At 55.8% G+C, this 22,665-nt stretch overlaps 3 protein-coding genes across 3 annotated transcripts; 1 reads left to right on the top strand and 2 right to left on the bottom strand.

Annotated features, from left to right (window-relative positions):
* Positions 1-6,348: 6,348 nt before the first annotated feature.
* ColSpa_04053 (4-aminobutyrate aminotransferase) lies at positions 6,349-7,944 on the bottom strand (the record flags this gene model as incomplete). The annotated part of the gene is made up of 2 exons (XM_049270265.1): positions 6,349-7,558; positions 7,640-7,944. The coding sequence occupies 2 exons, from the start codon at positions 7,942-7,944 to the stop codon at positions 6,349-6,351; spliced, it is 1,515 nt and encodes a 504-aa protein (XP_049126222.1).
* Positions 7,945-10,079: 2,135 nt separating this feature from the next.
* On the bottom strand, positions 10,080-13,035 carry ColSpa_04052 (H(+)/Cl(-) exchange transporter 5; the record flags this gene model as incomplete). Its single annotated transcript, XM_049270264.1, has 6 exons — positions 10,080-10,139; positions 10,191-10,736; positions 10,787-11,119; positions 11,169-12,314; positions 12,365-12,747; positions 12,822-13,035. 6 exons carry the CDS (start codon positions 13,033-13,035, stop codon positions 10,080-10,082), a joined length of 2,682 nt encoding a protein of 893 aa, XP_049126221.1.
* A 6,023-nt stretch (positions 13,036-19,058) lies between these two features.
* On the top strand, positions 19,059-19,990 carry ColSpa_04051 (eukaryotic translation initiation factor 6; the record flags this gene model as incomplete). Its single annotated transcript, XM_049270263.1, has 3 exons — positions 19,059-19,093; positions 19,208-19,366; positions 19,444-19,990. 3 exons carry the CDS (start codon positions 19,059-19,061, stop codon positions 19,988-19,990), a joined length of 741 nt encoding a protein of 246 aa, XP_049126220.1.
* Between the last annotated feature and the right edge of the window lie 2,675 nt (positions 19,991-22,665).

Genomic DNA, 22,665 nt, shown 5'->3' with positions numbered 1-22,665 from the left:
CTCGGAGTTGGGGATTTCACGTCACTGAAGCCTCCACCAAGCACGATGGGTTGCCTGATTACCCAATGCTTTGCTTTGCTTTGTAACCCAAGTAAGCTCGTCTAGAGAGACTCAAGAACTGACGCATGTGTCGAAAGGCATTTGGCAATGTCCATATGCTTTGGGGGCTCTACCTCGTACTTTTTGTAGTACTTTTTATACATTAACGTACGCAAATAATTGATGTGTAGTCAGATCGCCAGAGTCGGTAAGATTGCAACCTGAAGACGTGGAATCGCAGAGAACCCAGATATCTTGTCCAGAAGTCGGCCCTAGTTGTAGAAATAATTTCGCTGCGACCGCACAGTTGGATTCAGGGTCAAGAAGACTTACCACAACCTGGCAACCGAGGGCAATGAAGTTCTCGGCTATTTCTCGCCGACACTTCGCATCCACTTGGTCTGCATGATGTTCTCAAGGAACCACCCTGAACTCTATTGTTTCCCGCGGGGTTGGAGTCTCCGTCGAGCGTTTGATGCTATCCGTACAAGTCATCGTCTTATGGTCTCCGCAAAGCCTGGTCTTCAGGCCTGGTCGCTATCCGATATTGACGCCGCGGTGGGCAGGTAAAGTGGCTCGCAACTCTCGCCTAGGACGGTGATGGCTGCTCTACAATGCACACGCCATGCAACGTTTTCAACTCATATACAAATGACCGGCCGAGTGCTTCTGGAACGGTGTAGAGAGTTGTTAGAGTTCCTCACGCGTTTGCGTGCAGACACCAGAGACCAGCTTGAACTGGAGGGTAAGGGGGTTTGAAGTAACATGACGCACAGAACACGACGATGCAGGCAACGTAACCAACCACGCGGGTAGCCGATTAGCACTCAGATGGAGAACCCGACATGTAGCGACCGTACCAGAGATGGGCCATAAGGCCCTGGTAGCTACGGCAGGTCTGCATCGTCTGCTGGCGTCTGGGACTATGGGAATGGCAGAGAGCCATTTACATGGACGGGTTGCACATGGGTGGGTCCTCCCAGTGGGAGGCTGCCAGCTCATTGTGCAGCAAAAACGTCGCTGAAGCCGGATGAGGTGGCCAACTTGGGCAGAGAGTATAAAGAGGCGGCGGAAGAACGCAACAACCTTGAAACCCGAGGTCGGTCTGTTGCCTTGTCAATATCGACACCCGACTGTCGTCGATTCGCAACAATGGGGTTCTCGAATTCTTCAGCCTCATTGCTTCGCTTCTCTCTCCTTCGGGTCACATTACGGGCCGCCCGCCCTCGCAGCAACGAGTGGGAGATTCGGGCATCAGTCCACTGTCCACTCATGTGCGGCGCCGCTCTTCGCCGCGGCCCCCTCTGACAAGCAGGCAATGTGACGAACCCGTGCCCCGTGCTGGCTCATATGCTGGTCTTGGTCGATGATTGGCGAGGAGGGAATCCAGTGGTTTCCTGCTGAAGTCACCAGCGGACTGGGTTTCGCTGTGCCGTAGCCAATGAGGACGGCAAACCGCAATTCCGTCGCGGGCACTAAGAACGCCCTTATACCCTTATTCGGTCGTACGTCGATCATGTTTCTTTTTTTTTTTTGTCGTCAAAGAAAATGTCCAAAGTCGCAGCGAACGGCGCGTTGAACGAGAAGAACAAGAGGACGGCCGATTCGGGAGAGGGAGAAGAGGAAGACAGATGAAGGAAGGAAACGGAGGGGGCACCTGCTGACAGAACAGTCGCCGAAGTTGGCGGGGGAGGGGGGCGGCTTCGCAACCCGAGCAAGCCCCGGAACAGAGCAAGCACCACCACCATCAAAGGGGAACTCGGGCGACCAAGTGGTTGCTGCTAGTTCACTGACACTGCGAGTGCAAGTGCAGGCGGAAAAAGACCGCTTGCTGATGCTCAGCCAAGTTCATTGTTCATTTGACGTCCATCAGCTCCCCTACAATCATTGCTCTCTCTCTGACTCTCTCTCTCCAAGCCCATCAGAACTGTTGGCTAGTGCTGACATTTTCTGGTGGTATTTTCTCATTTAAGCTTACGTCTCTCATTGTCCAGAGACAAGGAGTATCATGCTCTCGGCGAGCACCATCAACAATGACGTTCTGCAAGTGGCAGCAAGACTAGTCAGGCGGAACGTGTCGATCCATCGGATTGGCCAGCGGACGCAACCCTCTTACTCGAGCATAGCACTGCATCTGCATCTGCATCTGCAGGCCACTGTTCCTCCCTATTGTACTCCCAGTCTGCACTCTGAAAAAACGGGCTGCATATGGCTCTTCTCAGCCCAGTTCCGGGCCACTAGCAGCGTGGCGGAGGGACCGTGCTGCACCGAAGCGTGTGTGCAGGACGGGCGGGAGACAGGGATATATGCTCTGTCGATTGCATATCGCAGAAGCAGAGAGACAAAGCTAGAGGGAGAAGGAGGGGGAGAGCTACAGCGTATGCAGTCAGTCATATGTGATATGAGGGTTGGCTACCTCCAGTGAGGGTCAACCAGGAAGGCATTTACGAGCGTCGGGCCCCATTTTCGACCTCGGATGCGAACGAAAGAGGCCCCGGGATGTGGCTCGCAGCCAACCAGAGAGCATATCTTCCCTTTTGGGGGACTGGTGAGACATACGCATTGCAAATGGGCAGAGGATGCGGTTGGTTGCCGAGAAAAAGGAAGAAACCGACGACGGAATAAGAGACGCGGGAGGCGCGTGAGACAAAGCCACTGCCGGGTTAGACGAGGGAGAGGGACAGAGAGGGACAGAGGGAGGGAGAGAAGAAAAGAGAGAGCTTGCCGCCAGAGGTCGGCACTACTTTGACGAGGAAATGGCGGCAGAAATATGCATGGGCCAGAAGACTCCAAGCACACCACCACCACCAGCGACAGGCACAGCGACCGCGACACCAGCGGCATCGAAAAACGACACGGCATTGTGACATGGACACGCACAAAAGGCACGGCCGACACGCATGATGACTACGGCGCCGACCACACACTCGTCACTCCCACACCACAGCGACACCACCACATGCTCGTCCTTGTGTCGTTGACCCGACTCTGGCCTCTGGGTTCGGATGCGCACAACAGGTTATGCCAACATCCCTCCATCCGTACCACCCACCAACCCATCCCACCAACACTGACAGTACTTCTCTTTCTCTACCCTGCCTTACATCAACTTATGCCCGGATTGGCAGCCCCGCAGCCCATCGTCAGCCGTTGAACGAGCGAGCACACAGACAGGCCTGCCGACGACGAAGGCGACTTTTGACATCCTTCCCGACAGGCTTGCTCCCGGGTCGGATTCCCATTCGGTCTTTGACGATCTATCTCGCCCCTTCAACTTCCTTGTGCAGGCAGCCTCGTCTTCTCCCGATCTTATCCTTGCGCATCCCATCTCCTGCCCTGATGAGCCGCAGCGCGCCGTCACTGTCAGTCATCGCCATCAGTCCATCGATCTGCGCGCATTTCCCAGCCACCCTCGCTCGGACGTTGCAACTCTACACTAGCTAGGGCGCTCCAACAAGTGTAACGGCGCTGTTGGAGTTGTGACTTATTTATTCAGCGTGCACATACTTTCATGAATCTCACTCAGCATAAAGCAAACTGATGCTAAGGGAGGCCCACTGGCAATCGCGACTGACAGAATCGCCTCCCTCTCTCCCACAAACACAGATCTTAAGGCGAACAGTATTCCGCCGTAACTGTCGCCCAAGTCTCGTCAACGGAATACATTCGAATCCTCTGGTTTTCCACCCTTGCTGCGAACAGCCGTCCAAAGACACCGTCCCAAGTCCCGACTGAACCAGTACCCTTGAAAGTCTCTCCTAGAAAGGCCTAACGCGTAATTGACGACTCGGCAAACCTGTCTCGCTTGGTCGCCCCAGAGTGCCTCTCCTTCTCTCACGCGCAAAACACGCCTCATGCCTGCCACCCCAACCCTAGTCGCGCCAGCAAGTTCCGAAGTGTGCGCCGTGCAGGGCCTCCCGCGGTCACAGTCGCAAAGTGGTCCAGGTCCCCAGAAGCAAACGAAACAATCGAAGCCTCCACCTCGTCCTACACGGCCTGGCTAGGCTGTGTTACCCCCCCTCCTCACGCCTCGTTCAACTTCCCCTCGACGGCGTCGCGGTACGACGTCTCGTTTACGGTGTCACCAGGTCAAGAACGCGCGCTTGCGCCGGCCTGATTACCTTCCTTCTCTCCAGACGCACCTGTGTTGTGGCTGGTAATTAGCCTTACGGACACAAACATCGACGTTCAGTTCGTGGCGTAGCAGAAGGGAAGGCTCCTGACGACTGTCGTCATTGGCCTTTGTGACGAGCATTCGTTGTCTGCTTCCGCATTTGTCTGCCCGATAGACTGAGAGCTCGCCTCGCACGACTTACTCGTTTGACGGTGCCGGCCCCGTCAATATCGCTCGCTCTCTATTATTCTCCATACTGTACTTTCACAGCTCACTTCCATTTCAACGGCGCATTCGCCGCTCGTTCACCTTCTGACAACGCCGACACACTCGTTTGCTAGGAACATACGTCGCAAATGCCTGCCTTGCTGCTTCTTTGGATACCCACACTTCCATTCCATCTTTCATGACACTTCTTCACATAGCTTTTAGCCCTTCCCACGATGGCTTACTCTTTTACGGAAGAGGAAAAGGTTGGCCCGTCTCCATCCGCTTGTGGCGTATTCACGCTGATGCCCAGCTCAATCGTAGAGGTTTATCCTCGCGGAAGTCATCAAGACCAGCAACCTAGATATTGGCCTTTTAGTAGGGTTTCTCAAAACACACAACATCGAACCGGACTGGCTTAAGATGCAGTTACCCAGTGGTACGTTGCGCGTCCAGCGTTCGCCGCACCCGGTGCTCTATGTACTAACAGTAGCGGACCAGGCCGCACCATGGGGCAATGCCTAGCCGTCACGGGGCAGATGTTCCAAGGTCCCATGAGGATACCGGACTTGAAGCGTAAATCCATGAACGATCTCCTCGAACAGCCTTCGAAACGCTTGGCTGCAGCTTCTCCGATGGAGCCGCCAGCACAGCTGCCGTCCTTGGCTTCCGCCACGCAATGCCTGATGCCGTATCCGTCGATGTCTGTACCTTCAGTTTTGACGACGCCTTCGCAGTCACATAATCCACAGCTTGCCAACATACAACCGAGACCCACGGGCATGGAGAGCATAGGGGTGCCCAACGGATCGTCAAGCCCCAGCCAGCAACAGCAAGCATCGCTCCCACCCCGTAAAAGAGGCCGTCCATCGCGTGCAGATAAGGCCAGGCAGCTTCGGCCCTTGCTGCCACAACACCTGACTCCCCTCGCACCGGCACCAGCACCACGGACTCTGGTGGCAGAAAGCCCAACGACGCCGGCAGAAGGCTCCGCTTACAGCTTGTCACCTGGCCCAGCTACAGAGGGACAGAGCGAGCCGGCAAAGCGGAAGCGCGGCCGCCCCAAATTATCCGACAAGTCACAACCAGTAGGTGCCCATGATCATTTATTTTGGCATTTATCTGACCGCTCCTCAGAGCACTTTGACGACAGAAGAACAGTCGAAGTCGCATTCGGCGCGATCAACACCCAGCCGAGCCTCACGCAGACCATCTGACGAGGTGCCTCGCGACCCCTACAACGAGGGCGAACAGCTATCGGATGCGCAGAAGCAAAATGCTATCCCACATATCAATCATATACAACGAGAGGGATTGGCGAGATAGAGGAGAGCGACGGCCACGAAGCGGCCAAACGCCATCCACAACCGCCATATGCAAAGCCCTCCGCGGGGTTGGTGCTCGGAGGCTTCTTGATGTACGAACGCATATGGATCGACGAGCCTGGGCACATGAGTGGGGGGAAGGGGGATTGCGTTGTAATCAGACCTCCCCGTGTATAACAACTGACGCATGCTTGCTACGAGCGAGTGTATACTAGACCCATGGCGTTGTAGGTCTATTGCTTTGATGGAATGGGCACAAGTCAGGATCGCAACAATCCACTGTTGCCCCTTTATAGAGGATTTTGAAGAAGTACTGTGGATGTACGCAGGACGGGCTGTATGATGTATGAGGGGAGAGCACACAATGATACCAGAAACCCGATTGCGCCTAGCCGACTGGCATGTAAGGAGGATCTGTTCATGTCACGTACGGTTTTGGTTTATGCACAATGGAAGCTTTGAGATTTGTACACTGGTGTTGTTTTGAACCCAATGTCGTTCCATGTCCCTCGAATTTTGGAGACCAGTCCCATACGCTAGATCATGAACCCGACAGTAAACCCCATGACGATGCTTCAAAAAAAAACAAAAAAAAAAAAAACACAAGGGAAAAAAACCCCCCCCCGAGAAACTTTAAGATTCGTGGTCTCATCGCGTCTCTTTTTACCACGACTTGACAATCTTCTCGAGAGCCTCGATCAAGATGTCGGCGTGGTGCTCCTGGAAGATGAGCATGGGCCGCAGGCGGACGGCGCTCTCGCCGGAGCCGCCAATGTTGATGCCGAGGGCCTTTGCCTTTTTGAGGAACTCGTCGCGGCGCGGGTTGTCAAAGGCAATGAAGGTGCCCTGGCCCTTGCCGCGCAGGTTGGCGAACTGGCCGGGGTACTTTGCGGCGAGGCCCTCGAGCTTGCCAAAGAGGTAGTCGCCGACGCGGGCCGTGTGCTCGACGAGGCCGAGGCGCTCAATCTCGTCGACGATGGCGCGGAAGAGGATGGCGCGGGCCGGGTCGCCCATCCAGGTGTTGAACTGGCGGTAGGGCTTGTTGGGGCGCAGCTCCGGGTTGCCAAAGTAGTAGCCGGCGGTCTGGGCCTTCTTGGAGAAGGTGACCATGTCGGGCGGGGTGGGGAGGTCCCAGTGCTCGTGGGCCCAGAACTTGCCGGTGGCGCCGACGCCCGTCTGGACCTCGTCGACGATGAGGAGGACGTTGTGCTTCTTGGTGACCTCGCGGAGGCCGCGGAAGAAGGCGGGCGAGGCGTGGTTGTCGCCGCCCTCGGACTGGATGGGCTCGACGATGACGGCGGCGGGCGGGACGTGGTAGGTCTTGATGAGGTGCTCGACCTCGTCGAGGGCGGCCTGCTCGGCGGCGGCGTTCTCCTCGGCGTGCTCCTCGAGCGGGTACTTGAGGAGCGGGAAGGTGGCCTGGGGCCAGTCAAAGGCGGGGATGTCGAGCTTGTGGATGGGCTTGGAGCGCGTCGTCGACAGGGAGCCAAAGAGGCGGCCGTGGAAGCCCGTGCGGAACGAGAGGATGGAGAGGTCGGACGCGCCGGGGGACTTGTTGTCCATGGCCGAGGCCGTCTCCTCGGCGGTGAAGTCGACGTCGTAGCCGCCGCGCTCCTGCTGGCGGCGCCACATGAAGGCGGCCTTGTAGGCCGTCTCGTTGGCGTCGGAGCCCGCCATGGCCGTGAAGACCTGGTCGAGCCCCTTGGGCGCCACCTTGAGGATGCCGGCGCGGAGGACCTCGGCCCAGTCCTCGGGCGGGAAGTTGCCGAGCGCGGGGCGGTTGATGATGGCGTTGATCATCTCGGGCGTCTGCGCCACCTTGGCAAGCGCCGGGTTGTTGTAACCCAGGGGGATGGAGGCGATTTGCGCGTACCTGTCGAGCGGGGGGGGGTTTGCGTGTCAGTAGTCTCTCTCTAGCAGACCTTCAGGGGATGGAGAAGTGGTGTCCTCTTACACGTCGAGCAGGACGTTGCCGTCGGCGTCGGCAATGTAGTTGCCCTTGCTCTTCTTGTAGTCCGTGAGCATGTTCAAGCTCCGCGTGTCAAACACCTTGTGCAGGTCCTCGGTGTGCTTCTTGGACGCCGGGCCCGGGATCTCGGTCTTGAGCGCCGGGCCGGAGGGCTCGCCGGGGAACAGGCTCGCGGCGGCCATGCGCGGGGCGGAGGCGCAGAGCGTCCGGCGCGGGTAGGCGACGGCCGAAGCCCGGGCTGCCCGAACGGCGGGGCGCGCCAAGGTGGCGGAGGCTCTGGTGAAGACCATTGCTTCGGTGGTGTCTGTGTTGTCTTACGCCTCTCTGTATAATTCTCCCACACACGCTCTCTTGTCGACTGGGCGGCTCTCAACAGTACTCCCGCGGGGTTGTCGTGGGCTGAATGCAGTGGAACCTGTGCGGTATCGGAGGGGACAACGATCGTCAGACAGGAGGAGGGTATCAACTGGTCAATTGCAAGAACAGATGGGAGGAGAGAAGTAGGGAGAGAAAAGGGCGGCTTGAGGAATGCGTCGCTGCGCGGGGGAGGGGCAAGTTTATAGATAGCGGGTGGCCACGGCTTATCAGCCCCTCGTCATCGCGTTGCCGGTGGAGGTGCGATAGCTAGCAGAAGGCATTACACGATATGTACCTGTTTTGGAGCTTTGGTCCCCCGGTCTGGTGTTGAGTCAAGCCCAAGGTACATCCAACGATCAGACCGGCCGGCGTGCGCGCCGCAGCTGCAGCGAGCTTAGCTCTTTACATGCCCTCCTCGAGCCGGCACTAATGTACGTCTGCCCCTCCCCTCTGCCTCCACTACCACAGACGGACAGGGAGACGTGCCAAGATTACGTGCCAGAGTGTGTGAAAATGCGGGGACCTGCGCCAGGAAAGCCGGGGACCTGACCTCACACACACACAGTGACACGGGCGCCATCTTTGGAGGGGGTACTTTACGCCGTTTACGCCGCCACCGCCTCGCCCTTCACCGTGGGCTTCTGCTGCTGCTGCTGCTGCTGCCGACCGCGGCGGCGCGCGTAAACGGCGTTTTGATTGACAGACAAAACGCGACCTCGCACCCGCGGAAACCTGCCGTCTAGGAATATGCTACTTTTTCGATTCACTTCTCCAGGCATGCAGCTTCCAGCAGGCCTCGGTGTAGACGTCTGTCATCCCGATACGGCTCAACTTTGTCAGAGCTCGGACGCAAATGCCTTCTAATGGCTTCCAGTTCCTGTGTGTTCGACGCCGCGAGTGACGGTGCAGGCGTTGCATAAACAGAAGCACTCTGCGCCCCTTCGATTGGCTCCCTTGTTCATGACGCCACGCCGTGCCGTCGTTGCCGCAGTAGAGCCTCCTTCAACATCTTCTGTCATATTGATCGTTACCCCAACCCGAGAGGTTCACACTCACCGCATCCTCGAGCCCGATCCAGAACCCCCGCCCTCCCTCGGTGACGCTCCGTAGACCACCAAATCATGGCTCCTCCGCCCCTCCTGGCTGTACACATTGTCCGATAAGTGCCTCTCTGCCAGACTGCCGTTGATAAGACAATTGAATCTTAGCTGGTGGGGACTTTCTTATCCACCCCGCCAGGGGCAATATCTGGGGACTAGCGCCATTGTTTATCCACTTAATTCGCTGGCGAACCCTCCCAAGAGACGCCGAAGACGGGACCGGAAACCGGGACCGGGAAGTCGTTTGCCGGTCTTTGAATGGTCAAATGGTGGGCTGTTGTCGTGACTTCGCTCGACTCCGAACTCAACCTGTGAAAAATTAAACAAAGAATTGATATTGCATGATTGCGTGATTGTGTGATTGTGTGCATTTGTTTGCGAAACTCGACGGCTTGCCGGCCGAGGACTCTCGCTTTCGCAGCGCCCGCTGCCGAACGCCGATACCTATCGGCGCCGTATAGACAACTCCGTACACCGCCGTTAGCCGCCGTGGTATCTGGCCGTCATTGCATACAGCGAAGAACAGTTCTGTTACTGTCGTTCGCAAGTGTCTGGAGCCCAGAGCTTTACTCTTTTTCTGACAGAATATCAAACTACGGCGCGCGAGAGACCTCCGAGGAGTCTACTGTGTACGATGCGAAAATCCGGGTTTATATTGAAAAGATCCATGGGTGATGTGTCACAATCTACCTCCCAATGATTGCGAACCTTGCACAAGGTATATCGATGCTATGCAGTTTGGCCAAATAAGAACCTGCCACTCCTGGGAAACCCCCAGCAAGATTCAAAGCCCCATAAACGCCGCGCCGTGTAATGCTGACTATAAGTCTAGGAAAAGGGCAATATAGGGGGACACAACTCCTCCAAACGTCTTTCGCAGTCCTGTCCGGAATTACCTGACAAGGGTGCATGCAGGAAATATGGCTGGTAAAGTGGCCTGGTGGCCTCGGTCGAACAAAGACACATTCTCAGTGTCCCTCTTTTTCTTCGAGCTCCCGCATGTACTTGACGAAACTCTTCTTGTGCACCTGGAAAACGTCAGTGGGCCGCTTCTCACAAGCGGTGCAGGCCAAACTCACCAGTCCAGCGTAGCGTCCGTTCTTGAGTACGCATACGCAGCGCAGACCAAGCTTGACGAAACATTCATACACAAGATCCATTGGAGACCTGATGTCCAACGCCACGGGCGCCTGTTTGCCTACGTTAGCCTCTGCAACCTGGAGCTGCCTCCCATTCGTACGTACCGGATCAATATACGGAGTGAAGTCAGTCTTGTCCGTCTCTCCTTCGTCGTCAGAGTCCTCAATGGTAGGCACATGGGCCATCAAGCACATGCTGTTGTCCTCGTCGTCCAAGTTGTCCAGAGCAAACTCGAGATCCGGAGCAGGGATCAGGCCGACGAGGATGCCGTCTCTGATAATTGGAAGACCACCGTCGATTTCTCCAGCCCGATGCAGAGTCTGCAGCTTGGTACGAAGGCTGGTGGCAGATACCATAGGAGAAGCACTGATGTCAATGATCCTTTCCCGACGGACTCTGGGTACAATGTCCGCAAGGTCCGAGGTAAAGATGGGCTTGTGCTTGTTATCGAGGAACGGGTACGAGTTCATACTGGTAAGGAGATCCTAAATCGCGTCAGTAGCTTCCTTGGCGTTTCGTCCAGCAATGTACTCACGTAGATGCTGTTCGGTTCGATGGCATCAGCTGTCCACTTGGCCACGAGAATCGCCAGGGAGAACGGCAGCACGTAGTCCAAGCTGCCCGTGAGCTCGAACAGGATGACGGCCAACGTTACCGACAGGCGGGTGACACCGCACATTGTCGAGCCAGCAGCAATAAGGCCGTATACTCCAGGTTGGATGCACGATCCCACAGCCCGGGAAGCACAGGCACCCCACAATCCAAAGTCGGGGTAGATCAAGACGATGTACTGCACGGCGTGGCCGACCATCCGGCCCATTAAACCACCGACGACCATGGACGGGACGTATATACCTGCCGGTACTTTCTGTACAAACCATCAGCCTTGTTCAGGTGCAAATCACTTGGAAACTTACGATGCCAAAGGTGATGATTGTCAAGAAGCCCTTGATCAAGAATGCCCAGAAGAGACTAAGGACAACAGGGGAAATGCTCTCGACAGTGGTGGGGCAGAGACCGAAATCCTCACGGTCAGTACCGTCGCGGCACGGGGCAGCCAGATTCAGCATGAGCTTGGCCACTGGCTGTTTGGTGTGAACGTTCCAGTAACTCATGAAGGCGGTAACCACAGCGACCAGAAGAACCTCAAGCATCGGGTATGCCTTGATGACCTTGATTCTCCGGAACGACTTGGCCCAGAACTTGGAAGCCTTGATGAAGAGCGCGCCGGCAGCGCCGCCCAAAACACCGATGAGGATGAAGAAGGCAATTTCGAAATAGTGCCAGTCCTCCACGTACTTGACTTGGAACATGACAATCTTGTGTGTGCCGTAAGGGTTGAGGAACTTGAGCGACAGCGCCGCGACGATACAGCAGAAAAAGGTACGGAAGAGTGTTTTCGCTGGGAAGAAGTATGACACCTCCTCGAGGCCGAACAAGACTCCTCCCAGAGGGGCGCCGAACGCCACCGCAACACCTGCGGCTGCGGCTGCAGATAGGACCTCTCGTCGTTTGGCGTCGTTCGAGTCGTACTTTGTGAAAAGACGGCACGCAATGTTTCCGACGCAGGTCGCAATGTGAACGTACGGTCCCTCCTTTCCCAAACTCATACCGGAGGCCACACTCAGGATGAGTGCTGCGGATTTGATGGCCATGGTCTTCACACCAAGGAAACCGTGCAAGACAAATCCGCTGAGAATGACGCGAACCTCGGCAACACCACTTCCTGCAGCGGAATAGTAGACCATCGGAGGTGGTACGTTAGCATCAACTGCCTCGACTGCTGGGGTGACCTCTTGAGGACCATGGCTGTTGTCGCTCGGCGGATCGTCCACATAGGGTGCAAGTTCTGCGGCAAGATTCTCGTCAAAGGTTGTCATCCGGTACGCGGACGGCACCACGGTCCTCGTGGTAAGAGTCATCGCGCAAGCCACCAGGGACAACACGACAACGCCGACGAGATATATCACGAACGACGTCCCCACCTCCCCGAATGGCTTGAACTTCAGAACGTCGGACCATTTCAGCCAGTCTTCGCACTCGGCACCTTTGGGACAGCAATTCTATGACGAGTCAGCATCGTTGTACGCCAGCCACCAATGGGCACACGCACCTTCTCACTGATGTACCACCCTCGCGCGCAGTAGCCGTACTTGTAGTCGAAAACGGTAGCTTCCGACAAGTTGACTACGTAGGCAACGAGGGCAACAACGAAACCGCATACAGCACTCAGAATCCAGCCTTGAGAGGCGTCGAAGATGGCGTATACCCTCCCCCAAAAATCCTTGCGCATCTTAAGGGCCTTGACTCGATGCGCATCGACAATGTTATCGTGGACCCAATCGGTGGAGGTGAACTGGTCGTACCAGACACGTTCGTTCGGGAGGATGGATCGCTTCGATTCGCTCATTGGGTCGGGGTAGTCGGAGATGGCATAGGACAGCCGTTGGCCGAAGGAGTGGTTGCGACTGTGGTGTAAGACGCTGCGGATGCTTCCTAGGTGGTGAGAAACGCGCACAATCAGCTTTCCTGTTGCGAGATTGCCATACGAAGAAGTCGAGACGACATACCAGCGGCGCTGTGATTTCTGGACAGGCCCGAGGGGTGTTTGGGGCTCTCCGGTGTGCTGCTGGGCTGGCGCCGAATTCGGGACCTTGAAGAAGTGAGCAGCGGCGACCGCTCGTCTGGTTGCAGATCCGAAGCCTTGCGGTTGAACCGCGGCCTCCTCGTGCTCATCGGCGAGGGAGGCCCCGAGGGCATGTCGTCGTCCGGTTGGTCTGCCATGGCAGGGTCGTGGGGATGCGGCTCAAGCCGTTAAAGTTAACGTTTTCTGTTTCGCGTTTCGATCTTCGAAGAGTAAACCGGATGATTTGAGGTTCGACAGCAAAGTTCCCGCTAGTTGTAGGCAGCGAGGTTACAACTTTACTGATATGGGATAACGATGGCACAGGTTTCGGTCGAAATCGGAGAGGCAAGCAAGAGACTAAATGGTTGACAGGCTAGGGGTAGCAGGTGTAAGGCTCAGGGAGACTAGGTGGGTGGCTTCGCCGGTGCCTTGGTGTTGAAGGCTCCGGAGCCCTGGGTCCTAGCAGCTTATAGTTTAACACGTGAACGAAGATGTTGGTTGGTTCCAAGGCTGGAACAAGCTCTCCGAAGGTTGGGGTGAGAGCTCGAATCACAACGAAGAGCGCGGAGTCAGATGCAAGAGGGTGGTGTGCGGTGTATGCGGATGACTATCGTCGACAAGACATGGCGAGTTCTTGGCAGTGTTGCCATGAACCAGAATACGCGACGGACTGAGTGGGTATGTGAGACAGAGAGACGGAGAAAAGGGAAGAGGTGTTCGAGGGACTCGCGGGGAAAAGAGGAGCACAAGTATATCCGTGGATGAAACGAAGCAGCGAGACAACTGGTCCACTGGGGATATCCAAGGAGGTTGCAATAAAGCTTCAAACTCGGCGACGCGGTCTTGGTCGGCTGAACCCCGACATTAAACACGAGCGACAGACACCGACAATAGAACCCCCAGGCGGGCTGTGCACCCGGGGCACGCGCGGTAAAGTTGGTGAGCATGATCCACCCAAAAGCGCCCAAGACAGCGATGGAAATTATTATTTGAGGCGGTCGAAGGGGAGAGTGGTCTTGGCTGTGAGGTCATTGCCCCGGCTGACCTGTGGTGGATCATCGCAAGGGGATTTCATTGGCCGAACGTACCTAGCGTCGCCTTTTAACAAAACGGTCGGGTCGAAGGACCCTGTAGATTGCACCATCAGACCCCTTTCTGTTTGTGGCCTTCGTGTGGATGTCGCTCTGGACACTTTGTCTGAACACGCCGGAATATCGACTCATTACACGGAAACACTAGTCCGTAACGGCTGCCAACCAGCCAATCCCATCTGATCAAGGCCCGATATCTCATACTGATTCTCTCGGTTGTCAGTCAAAGGTACCCCACAACTACCTTCTATTCTCGACGTGAGGATTCCAGACGACAACGACGACAACCAAGACTGGGCCAGACCGTCTTTTCTGCCTGTCAAGTTGGTCAGACATCGAACTGCCGGTGTCAGATTTCAAGCCCGGCTCTTCGCCAAAAACCAACCGGTCCAGAACATCACACCCTCACCGGCCACTCCAACACGTCACAGACATTCACACGTCTCTTGATTTGGGCTCGTAACAGAAACCTCACGGGAAATCCCTGACCCGGGACCCTGGGTCTGGTTTGTGTCTCCTACGAGGTCACTCGCCATACGCTGCTAGTTTGGCGCCCCTATTTTCTGATTGCAACCACCACATGCACTCATACTGCCCACGTGCCAAAGCTATATCCCGGGGCTGCTACGGTATTCGACCGTCCCGAGCACGGAGGAACGGCGCGGAGCTGCGTAGAAAACGGAGTGGGTGCCAAAGTTACATATCCGGCATATCCCCGGCTGTTCATTCGTCGGCTGCCAGTGGCTGCCGTTTACTACCGTGAATGCGACGACGCGTCGCGCGTTTGTCGACGACTTCCACCTCATCAAACAGCCGCGAGAAAGCAACGTCGATCACCGCCAGAATTCGGTCGCTTCTGTCGTACAAATTTGACATCACAGCCTAAAGGACTGAGTGCCATTTGTGCATGAGTATGTTCCGGTGAGGCACCGAGCGGAGTCGACATGTCGGAAGGTGGGGGAAAGAAGTTGACGGTGCCTAAGTTTTCGTCCTTTAAGCCAAAGGCACCGAGCCCTGCACCATCGCCACGACCATCGTCCGGGGAAGCAGCTCATGACTCAAGGGGTGGAAAGGATGGGGCGGACAGGGAGAAACGTTCCCGGCATGAGCCTCGGCACCATGATGACCGGTCACGGCACCATTCTGAGAACCGCTCCAAACACCGTCACCATCGTCGCAGCCGCAGCCGGGACCGGTTAGCTGCTGAGAAGGCAGATGTGCCCAGAGCTTCGAACGACAAACCCGCGGAAGGTCTCTTCTTCTTTGACAAAAAGGGCGACCCCTTGATCAGAAGGTATGGTGGTAATGACCGCTCTCGCGTGCCAACGTATCGTCGTGGTTACAACGGACGGGTTCTCGGCTCAGATGGTTTTCTCTACATTCACAGAGATGGCCCACAGGAGCGCTTCAGTATTCGGATGCCTGGGGAAGGTATCTCGACGGTGAGGGACAGAGCACTGTTTCATTCCAAAGTTCATCGAGCGAATCCTAAGCGCATACGAGTGCGGAATGATCCCAATGGAAATGAGTCGCACAATATCGAAGAGGATTTTGTTTCGCTGGGCTCTTCTTTGAAACGACGGCGCACCGAGGAGCCAGAGTCGTCTGGAGAGGAAAAGCCCTCTTACCGATCCATTGAGGGCAAGGCCAAGGCTCACGAGTTTTCCGATAGTGATATCGACTTCGACTCTGACGGGCAGGAGGACATGCGTCTTGATATGGATGATCCGCTCAAACAGCGCTCGATTCTATTATCCCGTCGAGTCAAGGAGCACCCTGAGAATATTGAAGCTTGGCTCGAACTCATTAGGCATCAAGACGTACTCATGGACGCTGGCGCAAGCTTGGACCATGAGGTCACGAAAGCCGAGGTTCACAGTTTTGCAGAGATCAAGATATCAATGTACGAGTCCGCCTTGGCCCAAGCAAAGCGGTCCGAAGATGAGGAGCGGCTATTGCTTGGGTTACTGCGTGAAGGTTCCAGAGTGTGGTCAACCTCGAAACTTGACACTCGCTGGGAGGAAGTGACAAAGAAGTACGACTGGAGCTTCTGTCTATGGAAAGCTAGAGTCGACCACAAACTTACAAACCTATCGACGTTCCAATACACTGATATCAAGAACATGCACGTCAATCGGCTGCGGGCCGTACCCAAACAAGCCAAGGTCTCCGTGTCGCCCGGACCAGGTTACGTGACGAACGATTCAGAGACCTCACGCTACGAGCAGATGATATTCGTGTTCCTCAGAGCCACAAGATTCACCTACGACGCTGGATTCCGTGAATTGGCCATTGCAGCATGGCAGGCACTCTTTGAACTCAACCTCCAACGGCCATTGAACTGCGAGGTTACGGCCGAGTCGCAAACCCTTGATGTCTTCAGAGAATTCTGGGAGGACGAGGCCCCAAGAATAGGAGAAAAAGGCGCGAGTGGGTGGAGTCATTATGTCGAAGCAAACGGCGCAGTCGATCTAGCAGAACCGCAAAGAGACGACGATTCCATCCAAGGGTCTCGAGACGTTTATAAGTCTTGGGGCGCAACCGAACGGCTCCGGGCAACAAATTCGAGAAGCCCAGCACGAGCCACGGATGATGTCCTCGAGGACGACCCATACCGTGTGGTCATGTTCTCCGATATCGAGGAATTGCTCTTTATCATACCTTCAGGGGTCGTCCCTACTATTTGGAAACAGCTGGTTGACGCCTTCCTGCTATTCTGCTGTCTGCCTCCAGCGTTCCGAATGAGTGACTGGACGGAAGCGGCGGAGAACGACACGCTGATTGCAGGCAGCATGAGTCTATTTGAGGCCGATGTACTCCGGAAGCCCAATGAACCCGATGTCATGGATGAGTCCAAAAAGACACCAGTATTCAGACAAGACGGATCTCGGTTCGTAGCGTCGCCTGATACACTTTTCGCCCGCCCTGACTGGTTCTCGCTTTTCTCTGGATGGACAACTACATCCAAAACTTTGGACGGTCCAGTAGATCTGGCCTGGGTTGCTAATGCTCTGCGGCTGTTGGCGAGCTCGAAGGGCTTCGAGGAACTGGCTGAATACTCATTATCAATCGAAGCTATCAACGACCCCAGCAACATAAAGAAGCGCGCCAGAGCATTTATCAAACAAAATCCATCGAACCTGAGACTGTACAATGCGTACGCTCTTGCTGAGAGTGCCTATGGAAAACAAGAGGTTGGCCAGCAGGTTGTTGCATCAGCCACCGGACTCATCTCTGTAAGTACTCCAGCCTATACAACCAGTGTCTTCGCGGGTTCAAACACTGACAGCGCTACTTCAGATCTCGAGCAGCAGTGACGGACTGATACTATGGAAGACATGGGCCTGGATGGACCTCCATGCTGGGAGCAACGTGCAAGCTATTACGCGTTTGTGCGCGGCAACAGACGGATCCTTTAGAAATGCCCAGGAAACTGTGATCGCGGCCCCGACTCAGCTCCTCAAAGTACAGCAGTCGCTCTTGGCCAATCTCGAAAGTCAAATCTCTACCGGGCAACTAGATGATGCTGTCGTCACCACCGAATGCCTTGCACTTCTCGCATATCTCACAGTACAGGAAGGTTCTGAACCAACATCCGAAGCCCAAGGAAGCATTTCGGCTGCGATGGAAAGAATATGGACCATGTCGTCGGAGTTTTGTGCTCGAGGTCAATCCAGGTCGCCAACACACGAGAGACTACTGCAAGCTGGCGCAAGGCTTCTATACCATCATGCCAGCCGAGGGTAAGCAGGCCCAACCCTCTCTTAAAGACCAAAAGTTAATTGTTCAACAGACCATTTCGACGGGCCTATTTGAGGGATCAGCTCACCCAGTTCATTGAGCTTTTCCCACGCAACACAATCTTCCTGAGTCTGTTTGCCTGGGCATCGACCACGTTTGGCATCGACGACCCTGTCCGCAACATACTTCGCAAGGTCGTCTTCGCGAACGGCAGCGACTGCATCAGCAACCACATTTTCGCAATCCGGTACGAACTGCAAAAAGGGAACGTACATTCTACACAAGCCGCCTTTGAGCGGGCGCTCGACAGCCCCGCGTGCAAGTCCAATCCGGATCTCTGGCGGTGTTACATCAAATTCAGCTACGCCAGGAAGCAATTCAGGGCCAAGGCAAAGGATGTTTACTTCAGAGGCCTACGTCATTGCCCATGGTCAAAGGACCTGGCTATCGAGGCGTACACGACGCTCATCAATGTTATGGATGAGTTCGAACTCAGGTCTGTATTCAACACGATGTCGTCCAAAGGGTTGCGGATACACGTCGACTTGGACGAGTTCGTAGCTAGCCACGAGAAGTCTCGAGCGGGACGCAATTAATCAGGTGTGCGAGATTAAACAGCCTGCTTTCTCATGCAACGTGCAGTTTCTAATCACAATGATGAGAACTGTTGAAGTGATTCAATCGGAACCATGATGAATAAAATCTGGGGTTTAGATGCCGCTGCAGGCCTTCAGCCCCAGAAATGACTGGTTTGGAACCTGATTGGGGGTAGCTCGGCTCTGGAACGATTAATCGGACTCGAAGCCAAGTGAAGAGTCACAGTGGCAATGCATCCGCAGTGAGACGAAAATCCTAATAGGGCAAGTCGGGCTGGTTGGTAATGTCGACCAGCCAAAGAGCGCCGTTTGGATGATGCGGAGTGACTCATCCGCCATACAGCGCCCATTGACTCTATTTTTCCAGTGCTTGAGGCGAATCAGGGTCCACACAGGTCGCTCGGTGTGCCCCGCCCCGCCCCAAGCCGCCCCTTCAGGCCAAGCAACTGCCAACAGCACCTTGGAAGGAGGGAGGTGAAGAACTGGAAGCGGCGGGTAGCTCTGCTGCCCCACCTTTGGCCTTTCTCAATTGTCGCTTTTTATTAATTGCGACTTCCGCCGCTGCAAAAATTCCATCACCGACAACACCCTGACGACAGGACCCTTGACGACGATATTTTTTCCCCCTACGCTTGTGCAGGAATTTCCATACGAAGGATTCTTTTACGACTGTTGCTGTCGTATACCCCGATACCCTCCCCCTAAAACACCATTCAGACAGTCAATACCGAATACCTCGGAACAAACACAATCATGGCGGTGCGCGCGCAATTCGAGAATTCCAACGAGTGAGAAAAAAGCCCCGCCGGAACGACCCCGCCATCGTGCTGCAACTTCTTCCGCCTGCACCGCGATGCTCTGCCAGACCAGATTTGCTGACGCGTGGTGTGCCTGTTCTCTAGGATTGGTTGCTTTGCAACCCTCACCAACTCCTATGCTCTCGTCGCCCCCGGCGCTAGCGAGAACTTTTACAGTGTGTTCGAGGCGGAGTTGCAAGGCGTGATCCCCATTTGCCGGGCTAGCATTGCCGGCGTCCGCATCATCGGTCGGTTAACAGCTGGGTAAGTCCACAGACAACGGGGGTCCCGCATCACCTTGGACGCATTCGAGGACAGGGTGGCTGACTTTGAGGCTCTAGTAACCGCAAGGGTCTTTTGGTCCCGAACACCACGTCAGATCAGGAACTCCAACACCTCCGCAACTCCCTGCCAGACGAAGTCCGCATCCAGAGAATAGAAGAGCGCCTGTCGGCCCTCGGCAACGTCATCGTATGCAACGACCACATCGCCCTCATCCACCCGGACCTGGAGCGTGAGACGGAGGAGATTATTGCCGACGTGCTCGGCGTTGAGGTGTTCAGGCAGACCATCGCCGACAACGTGCTTGTCGGCTCGTACATGTCACTCACGAACCAGGGCGGCCTCGTGCACCCCAAGACGTCGATACAGGATCAGGACGAGCTCTCGAGCTTGTTGCAGGTCCCCCTGGTAGCCGGCAGTGTCAACCGCGGTAGCAACGTCGTCGGCTCCGGCATGGTTGTCAACGACTGGATGGCCGTCACCGGCCTCGACACGACGGCAACGGAGCTCAGCGTGATTGAGAGCGTCTTCAGACTGGGCGAGGGTCTGGGCCCGGACAACGTCAACACCAAGCTCAAGGACACCATGGTCGAGTCTTTTTACTAAAGAAGGAGCTGCGACGTTGCGGAGGAGGTTTTGGTGGAGACTGCCGGAGTATTGCTATGTCGGGTTTTTCGTTGGTTTGGGATACCATTAATGGGCTGAGCACGGTTTGGTAGGCTCATCCCACGAGCCAGGTTTAGGGTTCAGTACATCGCGGGCGTACATCATTACGGCCGGCATGAATAAAAGCCTACGGGCACTTGGGACCCAATTCACTGTGTCAAGGCCGCGTTAACTGTAGCTTCCTTCGGGCAGAGGTTTCTGGAGGTCTAGCCATGTGCGTGGGCACGAGTTGCGAGACAATGGCTTGGAGTACTTGCCCTTCCCAATGACGTGAGGGGAGGCCTAGTGTTGACGAGTAAAGGGTTGACCGAGGTCAGCAACAAGAAGTGCTGCCAAGCGTTGAAATACCAAATGCCGATTCTCTTTCACGGGAACATCCGTCTGCAAGTAAATGCTCAGATACTGCTCCCAAGGGCGTCTGCGTCTTCTCTACACTCACAGCTAGTCTTCACTCACAGCTAGTCTTCACTGACTCAGAAGACTGCCCATCGAGACATTGCCCGGTTTCTGGTGAGAGCCAAACTAAGTTTTGCGGGGACGTGGGAGGAAAGAGTGCCGCCATCACCACCACCACCGATTGCGAGAGCCGCCGATGGTTACGTGCAAGAGATCGAGATGCCTTGCTCGATAGTCGAGAGCATGTGCTTCCCAGACAAGTGAGGCCAGCCACCAAGCCACGCGGTGGTATGCGACGTGGAGGGTTTCCATCGGGAGCATGATGCCTTCTCGTGCGAATGGGCCGTGCAATGGCGGGTGAGCGATGCCTCGTGGACCTCGAACTTTGACGGTTTCTTTGAATAGACGAGACAAGGGATTCTCCCAGGGGCGTACGCGAACCACATTGCTCCAGTGCACCGGTCCCAACGCCGTCTGCCTTCGGACTTGGGCGCCTAGGCAAGGGGGCGTTCTGCGTGGAATGCAGTCTGCATGCCTGAGCGTGGCGGCGGAAGGGGGGGACCAGAAGATGTCGGCGTTTTGGAAAGCCACGAGTTCGCCTCAGAGGGCTGGGCGGCGGCTCGGAATGTTCCTCGAACCTCGTGCGACTAAAGAACAATGGCACAATCGGATACGCTCGCGCATCGTCTGCCTCGTCCCCCTTCCCCAGCCCTATGATGTAGGTTACGGAAGATCAGCAGCGGCGGCCTCCGAGGACGTCGATCTTCCGGTCGACAAGAGCTTCGATGATACTGCTGTGGTCTGGTCGCCGTCTGTGTTTATTTTAGAGAGAGATCGCCGCAAACGCAACGACGGCATAACGTAGTGCAACAGCGCGGCGTTGACGTATTTGCTGTATGCCTACGAGTACCATCTCGGCCTCTCGAGCATAAAATCACAAGCAGAAACATCAGCGCAAGCCACTGTTTGCACAGACGTAAACACACGGTAACTGCCAGGGTCCAAGAACAGGCGCTGCACGGACCACATGGGACGGCGGTTGGGGAGGGCGTGTTCCGGTCCGAAAAGCCATCCAAAGGACGGTGCGCTGGACACAACACGACAGCACTTGTGAAGACACAGCAAGTTTGTGCAGAGCTGCCCGGAACAGACGGGCCAAGGCGGTCCAGTGACGACGAACTGGACTGGACATTGCGATGCGTGGACTGGACTGAGTGGCTGTTCGCTCCCCCCTCCGGTACCGAGGCCGGGGCGGGCTGCAAGCCGGTGCGAGGCAGGGTCGTCCACTGGGACTGGTCAGCCAGGCGGCAGCCCATGATCACTGGGTCCCCAGCAGATGGAGATACCCAACCACCGCCAATGGCTGTTGTTGACGTCGCCCTGCGTCGCCTGCGTCCTTCCGGTTTGTTTTGTTTATCAGGGGCCTTGTTCTTCCCTCTCGTGGCCGTTGGCTTTGGAGAAACCAGGTTTTTGTTTTGTTTTGCTTTTTCCTCTCCGCCATCTTCGGCCACGACCACGTTGACGTCCTGCAAGCCTTCGAACTCGTGGGAGCCAAACATTCAGTTCTGCATCAGGCCAGGGTCCCCGCTCGTTCCTCGACATCTGCATTATTTGTACCCGACCACGCAGCACTCGCGGATCCTAGAAAGCAGACTCCTTTGTTATCAGATTCCAGAACTGCCCACTTACCTTACTACCACACGGAAGTCCTCTCAAATCCACCCCACCTTCGCGTTCCTTTGATTGAACCTCAATACCAAGCGGCATCGTACCGCGTCCTCCGCTTTTCCAAATACCTCCGCCTACACCCGGCTCGCTGCATAGGACAGTTCACAACATTGTGTCTGGCCCCTTTTGGATCATCGGCTAGGCCTTGGATCGCGATAGCATCCCGTAGCTCTCAGCCACAAGCGTAGTCGTGTACTCACCTGTGGCTTTGACAGCTTCGACGATTCCTGCTAGCCCGCGCCGCCTACGCCCGAAAAGGCAAAGCTCTCGTCACGTTGTTCTCGATCTGCGGCTGCTTGCGCACTTGAGCGCTCTGCATCCCGCCGGCTTCGTCCACGGGCCAGTACAACCCGTCGAGTTTCGTACGGCTTTTTGTGCATTCCGTCGCCTGTCAACTTGTGCTAGGTCGACTACTACGGCGCTCATCTTCGCTTGCAGGGGAACCTGGCCTTAGCTCTCGCCCAAAGTCTGTCCCCTTTGTCCAGCTTGAA

This window comes from Colletotrichum spaethianum (assembly GCF_022836535.1).
Source record: "Colletotrichum spaethianum MAFF 239500 DNA, contig08, whole genome shotgun sequence".
Lineage (NCBI taxonomy): Eukaryota > Fungi > Ascomycota > Sordariomycetes > Glomerellales > Glomerellaceae > Colletotrichum > Colletotrichum spaethianum.
This window is presented reverse-complemented; position numbering and strand designations above follow the sequence as displayed.